Source organism: Canis lupus, chromosome 11 (genome assembly GCF_048164855.1).
Source record: "Canis lupus baileyi chromosome 11, mCanLup2.hap1, whole genome shotgun sequence".
Lineage (NCBI taxonomy): Eukaryota > Metazoa > Chordata > Mammalia > Carnivora > Canidae > Canis > Canis lupus.
The window spans coordinates 11,029,173-11,047,418 of record NC_132848.1 but is presented as its reverse complement, the minus strand read 5'-3'; the positions used below and the strand labels follow the sequence as shown (position 1 = coordinate 11,047,418).

Sequence of the window (18,246 nt, the reverse complement as noted above, 5' to 3'; positions counted from 1 at the left end):
ATTTATTTATTTATGAGAGAGAGAGAGAGAGAGAGAGAGAGAGAAAGAGAGAGGCAGAGACACAGGCAGAAGGAGAAGCAGGCTCCCGGATCGCGCCCCGGGCCAAAGGCAGGCGCCAAACCGCTGAGCCACCCAGGGATCCCCAGGAAATATATTTTAATATATTTTAGTAAATATAACAAAGAGTCACAAATTTTTAAGGTGCGTGTTAATTCAATACTTAATATCTGTTGGGTGATGATGTGACAGTAAAGGAATAGGCTATAAATAAGCCTAGAAAAAGAAAAATCAGAGTTAGGAAGGAGAATAGCGCATAACAAATACTTGGCTTTCTTCAGGTTGCTTATTTATAATAAATGCTCTAGTTCAAAAGTTGACTATAGTTCACTCATCTATCAGCAAATGTTTAATGAATGTGTGTCAGGCACTGTTCTAGAGATGTTATCTACTGATTTCCTTTCCTTAATATTAGGCCTCTTTTTTAATTCATTTATGCAATCGGATGGAACTTGAAAATCTACTTAGTGTCTCCCTGATAAGATAATGAAGTATTAACATGGATCTTATATTCACTGAAAATTTAAGCCCTTACTGAGGAACAGTGCATTGTATTGGCATTTATTTTAAATTTGTATGTTCCAAAAAGTAAACTTAAAACTATAGATTGGTTCTGTGGTACAATTTAAGTACACTTCATTTTAGAAGGGGGAATGAGATTTATATAGACACAAAAGGAATTAGCTATGATTATACATTTTCATAGCCTTCATAGTACAATTTTTAAAAGATTTTTATTTATTTATTCATGAGAGACACAGAGAGAGTGGGGGGGTGGGACAGAGACACAGGCAGAGGGCGAAGCAGGCTCCATGCAGGGAGCCTGACGTGGGACTCGATCCCAGGTCTCCAGGATCAGGCCTGTGCTGAAGGCAGCGCTACACCACTGAGCCACCTGGGCTGCCCCATTGTAGAAATTAACTTACAATTATGCAAGCTCTCTGCTGAAGTGGTGTGTCCAGACTTACCTGTGTGACACAGAAGCATGCGACTAAGAGCCTATCAAAGCTCATTATTCATCCAAGAGGAAATACCATCAGGAGGAAAGAACATGGGGAAAAAATTAAAGAAATTCAGTCCAGACTTACTCTAGATGTGTGTACTATAAATTTACTTCTTTGGACTTCAAGTCCTGACTATAATATGAAAGAGTGGTCTAAATCATCCCTTGTCACCATGAAATTTTAATGATATGGGACGGCTCAGTGGTTGAGCACCTGCCTTGGGCTCAGGTCGTGATCCTGGGTCCAGGGATCGAATCTCACATCAGGCTCCTTGCGGGGAGCCTACTTCTCCTTCTGCCTGTGTCTCTTCCTCTCTCTGTGTGTCTCTCATGAAAAAATAAATACAATCTTAAAAAAAAATAAATTCTAATGATGTGTCAACCAATCTCCATTAAGGAACACATGAGAAAACCACAATAGCTCTCCATGACTTTATGCTCAAGGGTTAAAATGTACCCCAGACATTCTTATCCTTTAGTATCCTACGATGGAGCCATCAGCCATTGATTTATCCAGTGTCTTTTCTCCACTTCTACTTTCAACCAAAGTTTGAATCAAGAGTTGACTTTGAATAAATCACATCAAGAGTTGATATCTATTCTATGATGGGTAGCTTTTTATAAAAGGCCTGTATTACCTCCTAGAAGTTTAAAATAAACAGATATTCTTAGGAAACATTTCTTTAAAAACAAATGTTAGCCATCTGTATGTCTTCTTTGGAGACATACAAATTGCCAACAGACACATGAAAAAATGCTCAGCAGCACTCGGCATCAGGGAACTACAAATTAAAACCACAATAAGATACTGCCTCATACCAATCAGAATAGCTAAAATTAACAACTCAGGAAACAACGATTGTTGGTGAGGATGCGGAGAAAGGGGAACCCTCGTAAACTGTTGGTGGGAAGGCAGGCTGGTGCAGCCACTCTGGAAGACAGTATGGAGATTCCTCAAGAAGTTACCAGTAGAGCTACCCTATGACCCAGCGATTGCATTTATCCAAATGATACAAACAAAGTGATTCTAAGGGGCACATGCATCCCAGTGTTTGTAGCAGCGATATCCACAATAGCCAAACTATGGAAGGAGCCCAGATGTCCATCAACAGGTGAATGGGTAGAGATATATAGATATATGTACAATGGAATATTACTCAGCCATCAGAAAGAATGAAATCTTGCCATTTGCAACAATGTGGATAGAACTAGAGGGTATTATGCTAAGTGAAATAAGTCAGTCAGAGACAAATACCATATGATCTCGCCCATATGTGGAATTTAAGAAACAAAACAGATGAACATGGGGGAAGGGAAGGGAAAAAAATAAGATGAAGATTGAGAGGGAGGCAATCCATAAGAGATTCTGAACTCTAGGAAACAAATTGAGGGTTTCTGGAAGAGTGGTGGGTGGGGGGATGAGGTAACTGAGTGATGGACATTTCAAGGGCCATGATGTGATGAGCACTGGGTGTTACATGAAACTGATGAATCCCTAAATTCTACCTCTGACACGAATTTAAAAAACACACAAATGTTAAATGGTACCACGCTGCTGTGTTGCTGTGCTCCCCTTAACTCTCATGATAAATGTTACCAGGATTCTGACTCACTGACATTAGGAATTATTGTTTTCACTCTGATTGACCTTGGCAAGCTATTCTTAGATAATATCAAACTTACTTCAGTCTGGAACTTTGGCCAATACAACTTCGGGCTTCTAGAGAATTGTTTACTTTTGTTTATGCTTAGTAAGGGCACTCTTAATACTGGGAGTGGGACTGGGGCTGGGGAATGGATATGTAGGAGCTGGCCAGGTAATCATTTGTAATGTGGTTTCAGCCTTATAAGGATATGCTTACCTAGACTATCTCCGCTCTAAATCAAGAAAACTGTTTTCAAATATAAATGAAAAATTAATTTTACAAAGGTTGACTATTTCTATAGTGCAAAGTGGTAAATTTCTTAAAAATAAAATAAAATAAAAATAGCTCCTTAGAGTATTGACTGCAAAAACCCCCAGAGTCTCCTGGGCAAATCTCTTATTGCCCTTTAAGAAAATCCAATGCTGGATTCAACCCAAGACTTTAATTGGCTGGACTCTTGACAAATTGAAAACTGAAGAAAGCCTGTAGGCTTCCAAGATGCTGTCCCTAAAACTAGTTGTTATGATCTACATCTCCTTGGCTCAGTGCTCTGTACTCATAAGTATACAGTTTCAAAGTTTTGGATTATGACAGAAAATATATTTTAATTGGTTTTATAAAGAATCCTGATTTTCATAATGGTGGGTTTAACAGGTGCTGTATAAAGCATATTGCCTGGTCATTAAATCAGTACTGTGCGAAAAGCACTCAAATTCCACTCAGGTGGAAATGGTGGGGCAAATAGAGACTTTTGTAGTACAATGCTTACATTTTTGGTTGTGGTTTCTGATTATTGCATTTTCAAGGAGAAGAGTCAAAAATCTAGGATACTGTATCATAAGCACAAATGATGCCGTTGATTGTATTGGTATCTGAAAGTTAATAGATTACAGGTATGGTTGGAAGAACATAAAGAATTGTGTGACAAATGGAATATAAACACAAAACAGCGTGATTTCCATTTTTTAAGTTAATTGCAGATTACAGCACTGTTAATCTTTCCTTTTTGTCTTTGCTTATAAAGGCCTTGTTAGTTTTATGAAGAAATCGTGAATTATTTCAAACCAAAAGTATATCCTACAAAGGAATCGAGTTCCTCAGTTTTGAAACACAGACCACTCAGTTGGGAGAATTCATGTTTTCAGATGATAAAGCATATTTGCTGAATTAAATCCTTGTTATGTTTAATAGTTTACGATGTACAATATGGTTCTTTTTAATCATTTAATGATTTCCTATTACAAAAATAACCGCAACAAACCTACCTAACAGTGTGACCGGAGGTACCATTTGGCTCATCTGCCTTGACTACATATGCTTGTTAATTATTTTACATTGTGTCTACTCAGGCCATTTATATCTTATTCTTGAAAGTGTTTACGGTTGTCACGCAGATGTCTCTTACTTGATACAAATGCCCCATGCGAACTGGAAAGAATTCTTCCTTTCTTTTTTAACCCTAATATTTGCCATCCTAGAGCTTTACTCCTGTATTCCAAGCCAGATTACACCTTTTTCGATATTTAAATAAAAATCACTTTACTGAGAATTTCATGGACCCATCCCCTCCATGATCTTGCCACCTAGTGTGTTGCTCATTCAGCTTCTTTCCTAACTGTCCCCGGTATGCTGAGCTTTAGACCTTCTGGCTTTTCAGTTCTCTCTATGATTCTGCAGGTTATTTTTATCTCTTTCTAAAAGAGGGTGAATCAATCCATTGCAGTATACGTCTTCTTTTGCCAAATCATCATTCCTTCCCTGTTCCCGACATAGCTTCTCTGGTCTTCCTCTAAATGTCCCTGTCCCTCCATTTTGCTCTGGATGCCATTTCGCACTTCCAAGAGGAGCCTACTAACTCTGTGTTGTCTTTATTTTCCTGCAATACTAATGCTCTGTCATCTGCTTATAATGCTCTGTCATCTGAAATATAATATTTCTTTTCATTTCCTTTGGTCTTCTGATTGTCCATAGTGCCCACTGAGCCATTTTATTCCTTCTTTGTCTTCCTCTTACTGACGTTCACCGATGCTTATTGATCAATGAATGTAGGTGACAGGCAAATAATTTTGTATGCTGTATTTGCATAGTTCTTATCATTTTATGCCTTCATGTACACGATAGCTTGATCCTGACAATCCTAAGAGGTAGATGAGAAAGTATCTCCCTCTTTTGTAGGTGAGAAAACGAGTGTTCAGAGCATTTGCAATGACTCATCCCATGGCTAAGTCAAAGTTAAGACTCAGATCTCCCAACTCTTTCTCCCATCCCATCCCATATCACCTCTCTCTCTGGCAGAAGGATTGCAATCCATTAAAAGATCTTCACTGCGTTAGAAACTGGATGGAAATTAACCAAACGCTTCATTGTACCTTTGCAGATGAGAGCCCCTACACTAAATCCGCCAGCCAGACAAAGCCGCCTGATGGAGCGTTGGCTGTGAGGAGACAGAGCATCCCAGGTTAGACCAGACTGTTGGATTTTTCAGCTGTTTTACTTTTGAACCCTGTTATTTGCTGATCCTGAATAGTTCCACCTTGGTAATAAAAATCAATGCTATTTCATAGGGTGTAGACCACACTCTACACGACTCGTTCGAAGGATGTTCATAAACGCTAGACTTTGGGAAAGCTTGCCAACTTGTGAGAATTCATCTTATGTGCAAATCCTTTGTAAAAATGACTTGAAGTTATGGCAGCTCTCACTCATTTACTGACTCTCTTCTCTGTTTCCAGGGGGTGACTTTCACAGCAGCATCTATTTCTTTACTGAGCCATACAAGGCAGGACAAAGGGGTTCGAAATTGCTGAGGCAGACATATATTTGCTGAATAACAAATTGCTCCTTTCTTCTTAGCTCTTTGAACCTGGATTTACTTGCACTGGGCAACTCTTGTAAAATTCTGGGGCTTTGTCTCCTTAGGAAGCTGTGATTGGGATTCTCATAATACGATAAGTGATACCTGTTTTTTTCAACACAACATTTTGGACAAAAAGAATGCCTTTGCTCCAAAACTTCAATATTTTGAGAATGACACAAAAGTTCTGAAGGAGGAAAAAAATTCAAAATGCTACTCAAGCTTGGTGTGAACTAATTAAGTCATGGAAAACCTCTCATGGAAGCAACAGTACTTAAGCGAAGGGTGAAAACCATTAATACATTTGGACATTTATCAAAACTAACATCTTTATATGTTTTATACAAGTAAATTGAGTACAGCTAAACTTTAGCTATGGGATTTTAGAGCATAGTAGTTTAACAATTCAGGAGAAATAAAGCAGTGTTTCCAACGTGAAATCGAATTGTTTGGCAAAGTCCATCAGTGACAAGGGAATTTTTTTTCCATTTGAATAAGAGCTCAATTTGAATCCAGTTTCTGAGCACCCCTGCTCATGATTATTATTTACTTTGATAAGAATGACATGTGGCTATTTTTATTCTTATTCTGAAGGCTTGGGTTCATTATGAAAGTACGTGGCTTATAAAGAGGCGTATTATGAACGTGTTATACATCCTGGTTTGTGTGCTTTGAAGATTCTAAAGTAATTTGAATTCTATAATTAGATGGCATCACCCAGTGCCAAGATTTCTTCCATTCCATCCTATAAAACATCGTACTGAATTCTGGTCACATTTAGAAAAACTACTGTAGTCAGCTATGGGCTGTGTTCTCCACTTTCTCTTTGTCAGCAGTAAAGAAGTGCCCAAAGTTTGAAGTTCAAGGATGCCAGTTCCCCATCACTCCCTTCTTGGCTTCTCTGCATTAGCTAGTAGGCACTACTCCTCTGTTGGGAAGAGTGAAGAGACTTCCTAGTGTCCTTACCACTTCATGTGATATTGAACAAAAGCACTGTCTATGATCATGTTTTCCTTTCATGGTTACTAAGTTATAACACATGTTTGAGGGCCAAACTTTCCCCCAAAGTCATTAAGTCATTTTGTAAGTTACATGCTATGTATACAGAAGTCGTTCATCATAATCTTTAGTTCATGACACACGGTGATTCTTCTTTACAGAGCTTTTTCCTTTGGTCCTCCTTAGATCATTTTAATTAGAATCACAAACCTTTTTTTTTTTTTTAAGGCTTCCTGGGTTATTTTCTTAGGGTTTAAACATGGACAAACACCTTTTTTTGTTCATCTCCAATGAGGTAGCAGCCAGAAGGGTTGTGGGTCTTGAGAATTCTCTTATTTAGAACAGTCCAAGAAAAAAAGACTTCACCAGCCAGAGGGCTGAGATACCAAAATGGTTAATAGCTGATCATTAAATACTATTATCATAAGGAGAAAATTAAGGAACTTCTTAGAAACTGCTTCCTGACTGACTTCTAACACATGGATCTGTGAACTTTTAGTTACTTGACTTTACTGTCTTATTTAAAAGTACCTATTAATTTTTGTTCTGACAAAAAACAAAACAAAACAAAACAAAACAAAAGAAAAAGGAGAGGAGTCCTCCCTTGATCTATGGCCAAGAAGTCGCTTAAGGAGAGATCTAACCCAGTATCCATGAGTCTTAACCAGTTACCTACTATGTTTACTACCTTTAGTCTTAATGAAGTCCATGAGAAAGAAATGCACAGAGGAAGAACCTAGGAAAATGCACGCTCTTTGTTAATTGCCAAAATGTTAGCTGAAAAGTCCTGAAATGTTCTCCTGTTGAACTCCATTGGGTCACATAGAGCCAGAAGAGCAAAATGCAAGTTTACAGCCTCTGTTCCTTCCTTCCTTCTGTGCTGACTCCCCAATCTTACTTTCCTCAAAGGTGTTTTACCACCTTGGTAGCAAGGAAAGTTATATCTAGAGAAAAAGGCAGCAAGGAATTGAAAGAAGGCCTAATCAGGTCTTTCTTGGCTAATCTAACAAACCCTGGATCTTCTCAGTGGGAGGGAGCTCTCAGGGCAGATGCAGCCCTATGGCCATTTGGTTGCCCCAGATACTATAAGCAAACACAAGGAAGCTGGAACCTTAAGGGAGCTCTGGTTTTCCTCACATCTACCCCCATACTCCATTCTCAACAACCCAAGGATGATGACTGAATATGATCCTTCGTGTTAGCACTTTCTCTGATGGAAAGGGTGAGAGTGTAGTGGAGGAAAGGTGTAGGGTAGTGGAAGGCATATTAAACTTCTCTATCCAAGTTTTTTTAGTTCTTTGAAACTTATTATACAAATGTAGACCTGACGCTTCCTGGTATAAATATCTATACACATATACATAGGCAAGATTTCTTAACATGGGCTCCCCTATTTTCATGGCATGAGAAAGAGCAACTTGTAATAATTCTGTCCCAAAGAGGTAACCTTGAATGTTTAACAGAAATAAAATTTGCTTTTCATTCACACCAAGACCCACTACCTCTGTCTAAACTCACAATTGCTGCAGCAATTATTTTATACTCACAAGTCAAATATGTGTCTTTTATTAAGTGGCAATTCCAACTCTAAGTCCTTTCATCCTCCTCCCTTTCTCTTTTCAACAAAGGGAATGAATTAAACATCTCTTAGGAGCAAAATACATTTGCTTTTGATAAAGGGGAAATGCATAATTCATGCTATTTGGAAATTTGTCATTTTAATCATGTCTCTTACAACGCTAAATGTGCAGGAAAAAAGATTTTTTTTAGCCTTTCATAAAGTTTTGTAAAATTTTAATAATGATGATAGTAGAAAAAAAAAATAACACGAGTGTCTCTATGACACTGAAGTTTAAATTTAGATTAAAGGCCTATTAAGTCTGTTAAAAAATATATTAAGGTGTCACATTTTCAATCTCATTTCTGCCCATTTTTTTAATCAAAGAGGAAGAGGTGATTTCCAAGTACATTTTGAACTAACAGATCCTGCCATACATCTATGTTTATTAAAAAGAATCTCTTTATCTGTTCCCATTTATTTGACAGATTATTGGTGAGCTGAAATCTTGACCACTCGAAGGGTTTGTCCAAATTATTAGAGGAAATCTGTACTGACTCTTAGTTTAACACATTTTGCAATAATCTGTGGCTTTACCAACTTAGATATGAAGCATTCACTTATGTCTGTCTAATATCAATGAAGGGAAAAGATAGGATACTACTATAGACCTCAGGGCCTGGAGCTAGGGTATTATTTATTTGACATGCTTCTTCTTTCCAGGTTGGATAGCTTTCTTTGACTATGCTAGTCTTGACAAAGATTTCTGGGCAATTCACAAAGGCAAGAAGATATCAAGCATTCACATCAATAGTATTTCCGAACTTTTATGCCCCAGGAAAATTATCTTAACTCTGGAGCCAAAATGAGCTACAGAAGTTTGCATGGGATTTTTTTTCTTCCCAGAATATAAAAAATGACACTTCTCAGTTTGGCCATAATGGAATGAAGTGTATATCAGTTATTATTGCTTCTCACATCTGGTCTATTTGCTGGGGGAGTAAAACTATGGAGCCGAGTCTGACATGGCTATTAGCCCAAGATGTATTCACCCAGGCCGTTTAGAATACATCCAGGGAGACTCAACACCTACTGAAAAAATCAGTCTGGAAAATACTACAGGGCCCTTGGCACCACAGAGAAGCTGGTGACCTTGAATTATGGAAGAAAGGACGGGAACTTTGAAGGCTTTGCCTTCTCTGTCCAGCATCCTTCCCGTCTTTGTTAGCACACAATTTGACGCTTCATTGGTCAAAGTTTCCATTATTACAGCACATATAGTGTGACATTTACACTAGGATTTTATAGCTGTAACATTGTTCGGATGTATGAAGGGCATGTGCTCTGGTTTGGGGCTGGTTCTCCTTTCTTCTGTTTGGTTCCACCATTGAGTTCCCCCCAAAAATGGTCAAGTCTCACAGGTGGAAACCTAAAACCAGCCGACTTGAGCACGGAGGAAATGTCGTACAAAGGAAGGTGCTGCCCAACGTCTACGTTTATCAAATCATCACATTGTTCCCTTAAAGAATCTTACAGTCTTGACAACTACATCTCAATAAAGCTGGGGTTTAAAAAAAAGGTAAAGGACCAGTACATTTCCATTGTATGCATAAATGACTTAGAAAAGAAAATTTGATGTGTGTGTGTGTGTGTGTGTGTGTGTGTGTGTGAAGGAGTGGTTCATAGTGGTCCTGCAACTCTTATAATTTTCAAATTCTTTCAAAGATAAAAAGTCAAATAAAAAAAAAAAGGAATGATGGTACACAAATGCTGCTCAAAGATACTGCAGCAAACTCTGCTGTGAGGGAGAGAGTGGCCCATACAGGACAATAGCAAAAGACGAGCACCTCTGCTACTCAGTCAGGCTGTCCCTGCAACCTCAAACGCATGCAGCGGGCCAAGGTCAGGACAAGAGGACTAAGGTCCACGATGTGCCCTACCAGAGCCCCTCACAGTCAGCATTAAGAACACAAAACAGGGGCACCTGGGGGGTTCAGTCGGTTAAGCATCTGGCTTCAGCTCAGGTCGTGATCTCAGGGTCCCGGGATCAAGCCTCTCATCGGGCTCCTTGCTCCATGGGGAGTCTGCTTTTCCCTCTCCCTCTCTCTCTTTCTCTGTCAAATAAATAAATAAAATCTTAAAAAGAAAAGAACACAAAACAGCAGTGTTTACCAGCTTTCTAATTATTGAATATTTAAGAAATTAGCAAAACGATAAAGGATCTTTAGTGATAAATTTCTAAGATGATAGATCGAGACTATTGGGAGCTGCACAGATGTCTGAGAGTCTGTCCACACCTCTACCTATTTGTTTCGTCCAGAGTACTAGATCTATCACTCTATAGTGTGATCAAGTACTAACTAGATCTATCACTCTATAGAGTGATCAAGTACTAACTAGATCTATCACTCTATAGAGTGATCAAGTTCTAGATCTATCGCTCTATAGAGTGATCAATTTATTGGTTTTTTTCTTTGTCATTCCCTCCAAGGTAAGCTACTGGAGGGCAGTCACAGCCTATGTCTTGTTCAGGCACGTGTGTACAGAGCACAGAGGAGTGCCAGGCAAACGGTAGGTCCTCAGGCCTTGCTTGGGGGATGGACGAGCCGCAGGTTTGCTCTGTGCAGAGTCTGTCCCCTTAGGGCTAAAGTACTTGGCTACAAAACAAGTATTCACAGTCTCTGTTTACCGTATATTCTCTGACTGGTGAAATGCTGCACAGCAGCTGTTCACCTGAGCCTTGAGGCCGCCCCGAGTGTGACATTTCCAAGGAAATCATCTGCTGCCCAAGACTAATGAGTGAAATAAATATAAGTCAGCTAGAAGCTAGGGAATTTTAAAGGCCAGAGGTCTCCCTCCAGCCTTATCTGTTTCCGTGTGAGCAGAAAATGTCTGTGCAGTCCTAGAACCCTGCAAAACCCTGCAAGTCGGGACAGAATTTAACAATAAAGTTGACAAGATGAGAATGAGTCATCCAGGTGTTCTGCTATAGGAAATAAAAGGCTAAAAATATATATATATGGGAAAATAGCCAGAGTCTATAAATAGACTGATGCAAAGCACAACTTATTACTTATTATGGCAGGTACACATTAAAGATTTCCCCTGGAGCACTGATCCACTTTGCTGCGTGGCTGCTTGTACGTACCGAGCTCTCAAATAACACCGGGCAAAACGAGAGCCAGCTTGATTTGTGTGTTCAGTGCTGCCGCTTTCATTAGCGATTCGGAAAAATGACAGTCTATTATGTTTGAACTTCTCTCACCCCTCGGTAAACGTGGGTGAAATATAATAAAGTGGTACATATGCAGCAAACAATTTTTAAACCATAACTCTCCGAGCATGCAATTTAGGGGGGAAATTATTTGTAGTGAATTAGTGCTGTGCCTTGATATTCCCCAAGCCCCCCTGTGCTTACAGGATTGGTGGCATTTGGTCAACGTCATGCTCTAGATACACATAGTAATCAGACAGAGTGACTGTGGTGGCCAGCACAGCCTCCCAGAGTCTGAAGATCATTTTACAAGGAGGCTCGAGGATATGTGCACAACAGCTATAAGGAGAAAGCCCTTTCCCTCTACTACTTTTGCACTGAAGAGAAATTAATTCTCCCAGTTTCCAAGTGAGGGAGATCTTCAATCAGGGTTTTTAAATCAAGTGACTTTAGAGAATTAGGCTGGGTGAAAGTTGTATTGATTGACTGGCGCTAGGGAAAGTGAAGAACCTTCTTACACAATTTACTGTAGAACAGAGAGTTAGGCCCGTCGATATTCTCTTACGACATGGCTTGGAATTAGCTTCCCAGATCTGTCAATCACATGTCATCCTCATAATGTTGGTTATGTATCTGTGTTCTATTCATACTATAATTAATGTGGATTTCAATACATTTCTATTGATCCCCCTTTTTCTTAGCTTTACCCAAGCCTTTGTTATCTGGCTTTGGTATACTATTTATATTCTCTGACATAAATTTTTAAAATCTCTAACTCTAAAATTTTTGTAAAGGCTATGTGTCCTCTCAAATACATCCACTAGTGGTTATGTACTCCCATATTTCAGGAAGCACCAGCCTGGAATGAGATTCTTCTCAGAAGAAAGCACGTCAAGAACCCCAAAGCTGTGTACTTTGTTTGTTGATAAGTTGGTGTAGATTCACAGTGCAAAAATGGGTCATTTGAATGGGAGTAGAAGGCATTTAGGACTTTTTCTATAAAATAAGAAGAAATACCAGAAGAGAAACAGGAGGTTGAACAATATTAATCCAGAGCTCAGGGATAGACAAGAATGCATTGATCATAAGAGTAACCTAATCTAGAAAGAAAAAGTGAGAGAAACTATAGGTAATTATAAAAATACGAATTGCCATTCATTTCATGCTACGCTTCAAGTATTGGACTAACCATGTTAATAAATACTGATTTTTTTTTTCCTCACAATTCCTTCAGGAAGTAAGTTTTTTTCCTTCTTCTCTAATAGATGAGCAAACTCAAGTTTGGGGAGCTAAAATATCTTGCCCATGGTCACAGAGCCTAGAAAATAGTGGAGCTTAGGCAAACCCTAGATAAAAATCAAGTTCAACTAAAATCCTGAGCAGTGCATAAAACAAGAAGGCGGTGGAGGCGATCTTTAATGAGTAAGACATGTAAAGACTTGGCTTCTACAGGCCAACTGAACCTCTGCTCAGAAGTATCCAGAAAATGTAAGGTATCCATCTCAGTTACAACCAACTGGCGCCCTTCACTGGGGTGGGTCAGTGAGTGAAGGCCGAAGTCATGGCGATCGTACCATTATCTCTCTAAGTAACAAAGACCTAAGAGAACCTGGGAGGAAAACTGGTGGTGCTTCAGGCTGTGCTGTAATTTCTTCTATACAGTTGTGATTTTCAGGGCTTCCAATTCAAGGGAAAAGATTAAAATTGGCCAAGTGGGCTTGTAAATACTTGTTCTTAAACTGGTAACACTATAGCTCTATACTTCATGTTTCCCTTTTAAAACTTTGGAAGAATACAGAGCTTAAAGATAACACTGAATAAATCAATCCCTTTGTTCTGTGGCAGAGCATTTAACCTTTCAAAGACGTTTCTAAAATCAGTTCATGTATATCCCCCCATTATCGGATTAAATGAGTAAAGACTGACCCCAGGCAATGTGCTCACTCTCTCTCCATATATATATAATATATGTATATGCACACATTTTTATATTCTTTTAAAATTAAACATTCTTACACGTTCCTAAAGTGTATTACTGAATTACATGTTTAACTGGTGTTACAGGATTTCTGCTTCATAATACTTTATAGAGCCTGCCAAATCTCTTTTTCTCTTTAGGAGTTTGATTGCACCTCTGGTTCTTTCCCGTTTTCTGCATAGAATGTAAACAGTTTGCACATCGATCCCATGTCTTTTACCCTTGCATTCTTGGCTGCATTGCTTTTATTTTTTCTCCAGCCAGGCTTTTATTTGCTCCCTAAATCCATTATAATTAACATGATCTCTCTTTTTTTTTTTTATTCTGAGTTTTTATCGAAACTGACCCTTATGCAGTCATTCAACATTTAATCATTCAACAACTTATTGGGCACCTACTATGTGCCTTTTACTATCCCAGGTACTAGGAATATCCTACAAGCCTCTGTCTTCCTGGAGTTGGCCCACTAGTGGAAGAGACATACATTCAACAAGCGCCTAACATAAGGTCAGACTGTGCTAAGTACAATAAAATGGAATAAACTAGTATATGGGGTAGAAAGTAGTGGGTACAGAAGGACATGGGCTCTTGGTTTGCAAGGAAAGTCAAGGATGGGCTCTGGGAGGAATTAACATTTGAGGGATCCTAAGATGAGGGTGAACCACATAATGCTCTGGAAGAAGTAGAGTGTAGACCAAAAGAATAGCAAGTGCAAAGGCCCTGAGGTCAGAACAAATTTGCCTTGTTAAAGAAACAGAGAAAATCGGCATGGCCAGAAAGGGAGAAGTAAGACTGAGAATGGTAAGAAATGAGGTCAGGGTATGCCTAGCTGGCTCGGTCAGTAGAGAATGCAACTCTTGATCTCGGAGTTGTAGGTTCAAGCCCCACATTGTAGAGATTACTTAAAAGTGTCAAGAGTGCTTAAAAATAAAACCAAGGAAGGAAGGAAAGAAGGGAAGGAAGGAGGGAGGGAGGGAAGGAAGGAAGGAAGGAAGGAAGGAAGGAAGGAAGGAAGGAAGGAAGGAAGGAAGGAAGATAGATAGATAGATAGATAGATAGATAGATAGATGTGGTTGGAGAGAGAGAGAAACAATGATGGGTTCTGTAGAGCTTGTAGCCAAGGTAAGGGTAAGAGTTTGGAACTTAATCTGAGTATGACCCAAAGCTACTGCCGGGGTTGAACAGTTGAGGTATGATACAATTCTTTTTAATATTTTTTTTTAATTTTTATTTATTTATGATAGTCATACAGAGAGAGAGAGAGAGAGAGGCAGAGACACAGGCAGAGGGAGAAGCAGGCTCCATGCACCGGGAGCCCGATGTGGGATTCGATCCCTGGTCTCCAGGATCGCGCCCTGGGCCAAAGGCAGGCGCTAAACCACTGCGCCACCCAGGGATCCCTACAATTCTTTTTAAAATCTCTCTGGTTTCTATATGGAAAATAGACTTGAAGGACACAAAGGTGGAAACAGGAAGATCAGTTGCCATTGCAGTATTTCAGACAAGAAATGATGGTGGGTCAGGCAAAGATGATGAAGGTGCAGGTCGTGAAAAGTGGTCAAATTTTGAAGAAAGACTCCCCAGAACCTAATGAAAAGTGAGATGTGGAATGGGAGAAGAAAAGAAAAATCTAGAAGGAGTCCAAGGCCTTTGCTCTTCACTGGATGAACAGAGGTGCCATTTATCGAGATAGAGAGCCACCGAGAAAGACCTAGATTGGCAGAAGGGTGCATAGGGAACTCAAAGGAGAGGCCCTTGGAGATAAAAATTTTGGAGGCATCAGCCATATGTACACCCGTGGCGATGGGTGAGATCATTTAGGCGGTGTAGATTAAGGGTGGGGTCTGAGGCCTGAGGTTGGAGCACACCAGGCTTCAGAGGTCAGTAGTGAAGAAATAGAGGCAGTTGAAGGAGAACCAGGAGAATGGAATCCAAGCTAAGACCCACATGTCACTGAGGAGGGAGAAACAAATTGCATCAAATATTGATGATAAGATGAACAAGATGAGGCCTGAGAATTGACCATCAGATGGTCTAGGAAGTTATAAGTGACTGGTTCCAATAACAGGGTATGAGCAAAAGCCTGATTTGAGTGGGTTGAGGTAAGAATAGGACAGAGAAGACAGAGAAGGTAAACAGAGACAGAGAAGGTAGGCAGTTTTTTCAACCTCTCAGATAAACTATCAAGAGAAATAGAAAAATGGGACAGTAGCTGGAGAGGACATGGTATCCTGGGAGAGAGGAACTCTTTTTTTTTTTTTTTTTTTTTAACAAAATATGGGAGAGGTAACTGTGCTTGTGTACTAATAGGGTTGATTCCAGTGGGATGGGAAGAGGGAGAGGGGATAAAAGCAAACCCAAAGTCTTTGAAGCAGCTAGAGGGAGACCACCTAGCATTCAGTGGGCCTATCAGCAAAAGGCAAGGCAAACAGAGTCCAAGGGCACGATGGGAAGGAGGGTGGTAGATTTCCTGCTGAGAGTGTGTGTGTGTGTGTGTGTGTGTGTGTGTGTGTGTGTGTCTTCTGACTACTTAGTGGAAAAAGAGGTGAGATCATCACAGAGAGTAAGGTGGTGAAGGGAATGGTTTACGCTAGTAGAGAGGTATCATTCCAAAGGCTGGGAGAGTGGATTGCCTCGGGCAATTTGCAAGGATTCGCATGCAGCCCTGGGGCTCTCTAAGTAAATAGGATCCTCTCTGCTCTTGCACACCCTACCTCTTCAAATCAAAAAAAAAAAAAAAAGGTTAAAATAAACTTACCCACCTAATGCTGATAGCCCACATTGCCGCCTTACCTTCCATCATTTCCCCTGGGAGCTCTCCTCCAATTTCTCACTTCCATGATCATGTCTTTCTATGAACACCCAGAATATTATGTGTTTTTATTGAGCCTTTTTTTTTTTTGTCAGGTTACCTCATGCTGTCTCAAGATGCTCTGCAATTATTTTTCTGGAATCTAGACTTATCTCTAATTTGTGGTTAGAGTCGCTTAAATTCAAGACAGTATTTCTTTTCCCCCTCACAGGGTTCGTAGCTCAGGGAAGGTCATGTTGGTTGTGTTAAAGGATCTGATCACTGTTGTACATCCAGCATTACAAAATAAAGAAATGGGGGCAGATGGATCGGGTACCTGGGTGGCTCAGTATTTGAGCGCTTGCCTTTGGCTCAGGTCGTGATCCCCAGGGTCCTGGGATCGAGTCCCACATCGGGCTCCCCGCAAGGAGCCTACTTCTCCCTCTGCCTGTGTCTCTGCCCCTCTGTGTGTCTCTCGTGAATAAATAAAATATTAAAAACACACACACATCAAATAATGAGGTGGAATGTGTACAACTCATAATATTCTTACTGCTTTTCCTCCAAAAAACATTTAAACCTAACACACTTTCATGTGCACACATGCACACACACCTTTCTCTTTCTTCTTTCCTTCTTCCTTTCTTTCTCTTTCTTTCTTTTTCTTTCTTTCTTTCTTTCTTTCTTTCTTTCTTTCTTTCTTTCTTTCTTTCTTTCTTTCTTTCCTTCTGTTTTTCTGTTTCCTCTTCCAATATAGGAAACTCCACATCCAACTTCTGCTTCAATATTTTTAGAGACAGGAAATTTACTACCTTACTTAGCCACCACTTATTTTTTATATCACTACTTGTTAGGCACTATTCTTCATGCCAATGGCCTAAAGTTTCCTAACCTTATACTTGTACCTACTGGCTCTTCTAATTCTCCTGAACTTCCCCAAAGTACATTTTTCAAGTCCTTTCATGCCCCGATCATCTCTTCCCTGAGCTGTTGTCATGGTTGTAGTTGTTTAACCAGGTAAAGCAGGTCCGTTCCTTCCACCTTGTTCTGCGACATGCTCTCCACACCCAGGTAGTCTTTCTCGAGTTTGTTAATGCCATTTACCCTGTGGCAGCCAAAAGGGAAGAGCTCCTCTCACTGAAGAGAACACAGTGTGAGAAAACCATCTCTTTCCCTGATCTGGATGCTCTATGGGATTAATGCAGATTACAATCGTATTTTTAAATGAAATAGTGAGGTTTGTTTATCCTGAGCTGGCACTCAGTGGGTGTTGTTTTCATGAATTATCCCTAAGAGTCAGTCTTTCTCCCTTGAGCAGCAGCTCTCTGGATAATGCTGGGCCTTCGTTCAGTTGTCCTCACATTTACTTCTGTATTCAGCGAGTAAAATCTGAGAAGAGGGAAGGGTACTAATAATTGTGGGGCATCTATCATGTACCAGTCTTATTTATTCAAAAGGGATAGTTAATTATCTCAATTTTACGGAGGAAGAAATTAAGGCTTATGGAGGCTTAAGGGACTTGCCCAAGTTTACGCAACGACAAAGCCGGTATTTGAGTTTAGCATCCCCTTAATCCGGAGCTCCTCGTCTTTCAGCTACATACTCAGCTCTCAAATGATTTGGCTCATCTTTGCAACATGGTGGAAATAGTCTCTATTCCTGCTCATCACGTATATTTACCATTCTTCTTTTTTTTAAGATTTTATTTATTTATTCATGAGAGACACAGAGAGAGAGGCAGAGACATAGGCAGAGGGAGAAGCTGGCTCCATGCAGGGAGCCTGATGTGGGACTCGATCCCCGGTCTCCAGGACCACGCCCTGGGCCAAAGGCAGGCGCTAAACCTCTGAGCCACCCAGGGATCCCCATTTACCACTCTTCTTAGTAGCGAATTAACCACGAATTTGACAAACATCTAAGAGTGTTAAGAATTTGGGGCATAAGCAGTACCAAGGACAGAGCTCGGAAGTACCCCACCAGGAACCTTGACCCTCCTCATGTTGATCCTCATTCGCAGACTTTGGTTATCATCCTCAGTGAGCTCTAAAACCACAGGCTTTGAGTTCGGAGTACTCTGTCCACAGGTTATCATGAGAGATCTTTCTCAAAGCCCACTGAAAGACTCAAGTATGTATTTACATTATGT

General features: G+C 40.0%; 1 protein-coding gene across 19 annotated transcripts in view; it reads left to right on the top strand.

Annotated features, from left to right (window-relative positions):
- The window catches only part of GRIP1 (glutamate receptor interacting protein 1), a 658,587-nt gene that overhangs the window by 475,623 nt on the left and 164,718 nt on the right, over nucleotides 1-18,246 (top strand). For 15 of the 19 annotated variants that reach the window (XM_072843164.1, XM_072843159.1, XM_072843157.1 and 12 more), the window contains one exon: nucleotides 5,084-5,164. The exons of 2 other annotated variants lie outside the window; for them this stretch is intronic. In XM_072843164.1, coding sequence (XP_072699265.1) covers nucleotides 5,084-5,164 — 81 coding nt within the window. Of the gene's footprint in view, nucleotides 1-5,083; nucleotides 5,165-13,729; nucleotides 13,817-18,246 lie in introns of all 19 variants that reach the window. 2 more of the 19 variants (XM_072843172.1, XM_072843170.1) reach the window with 1 other exon arrangement.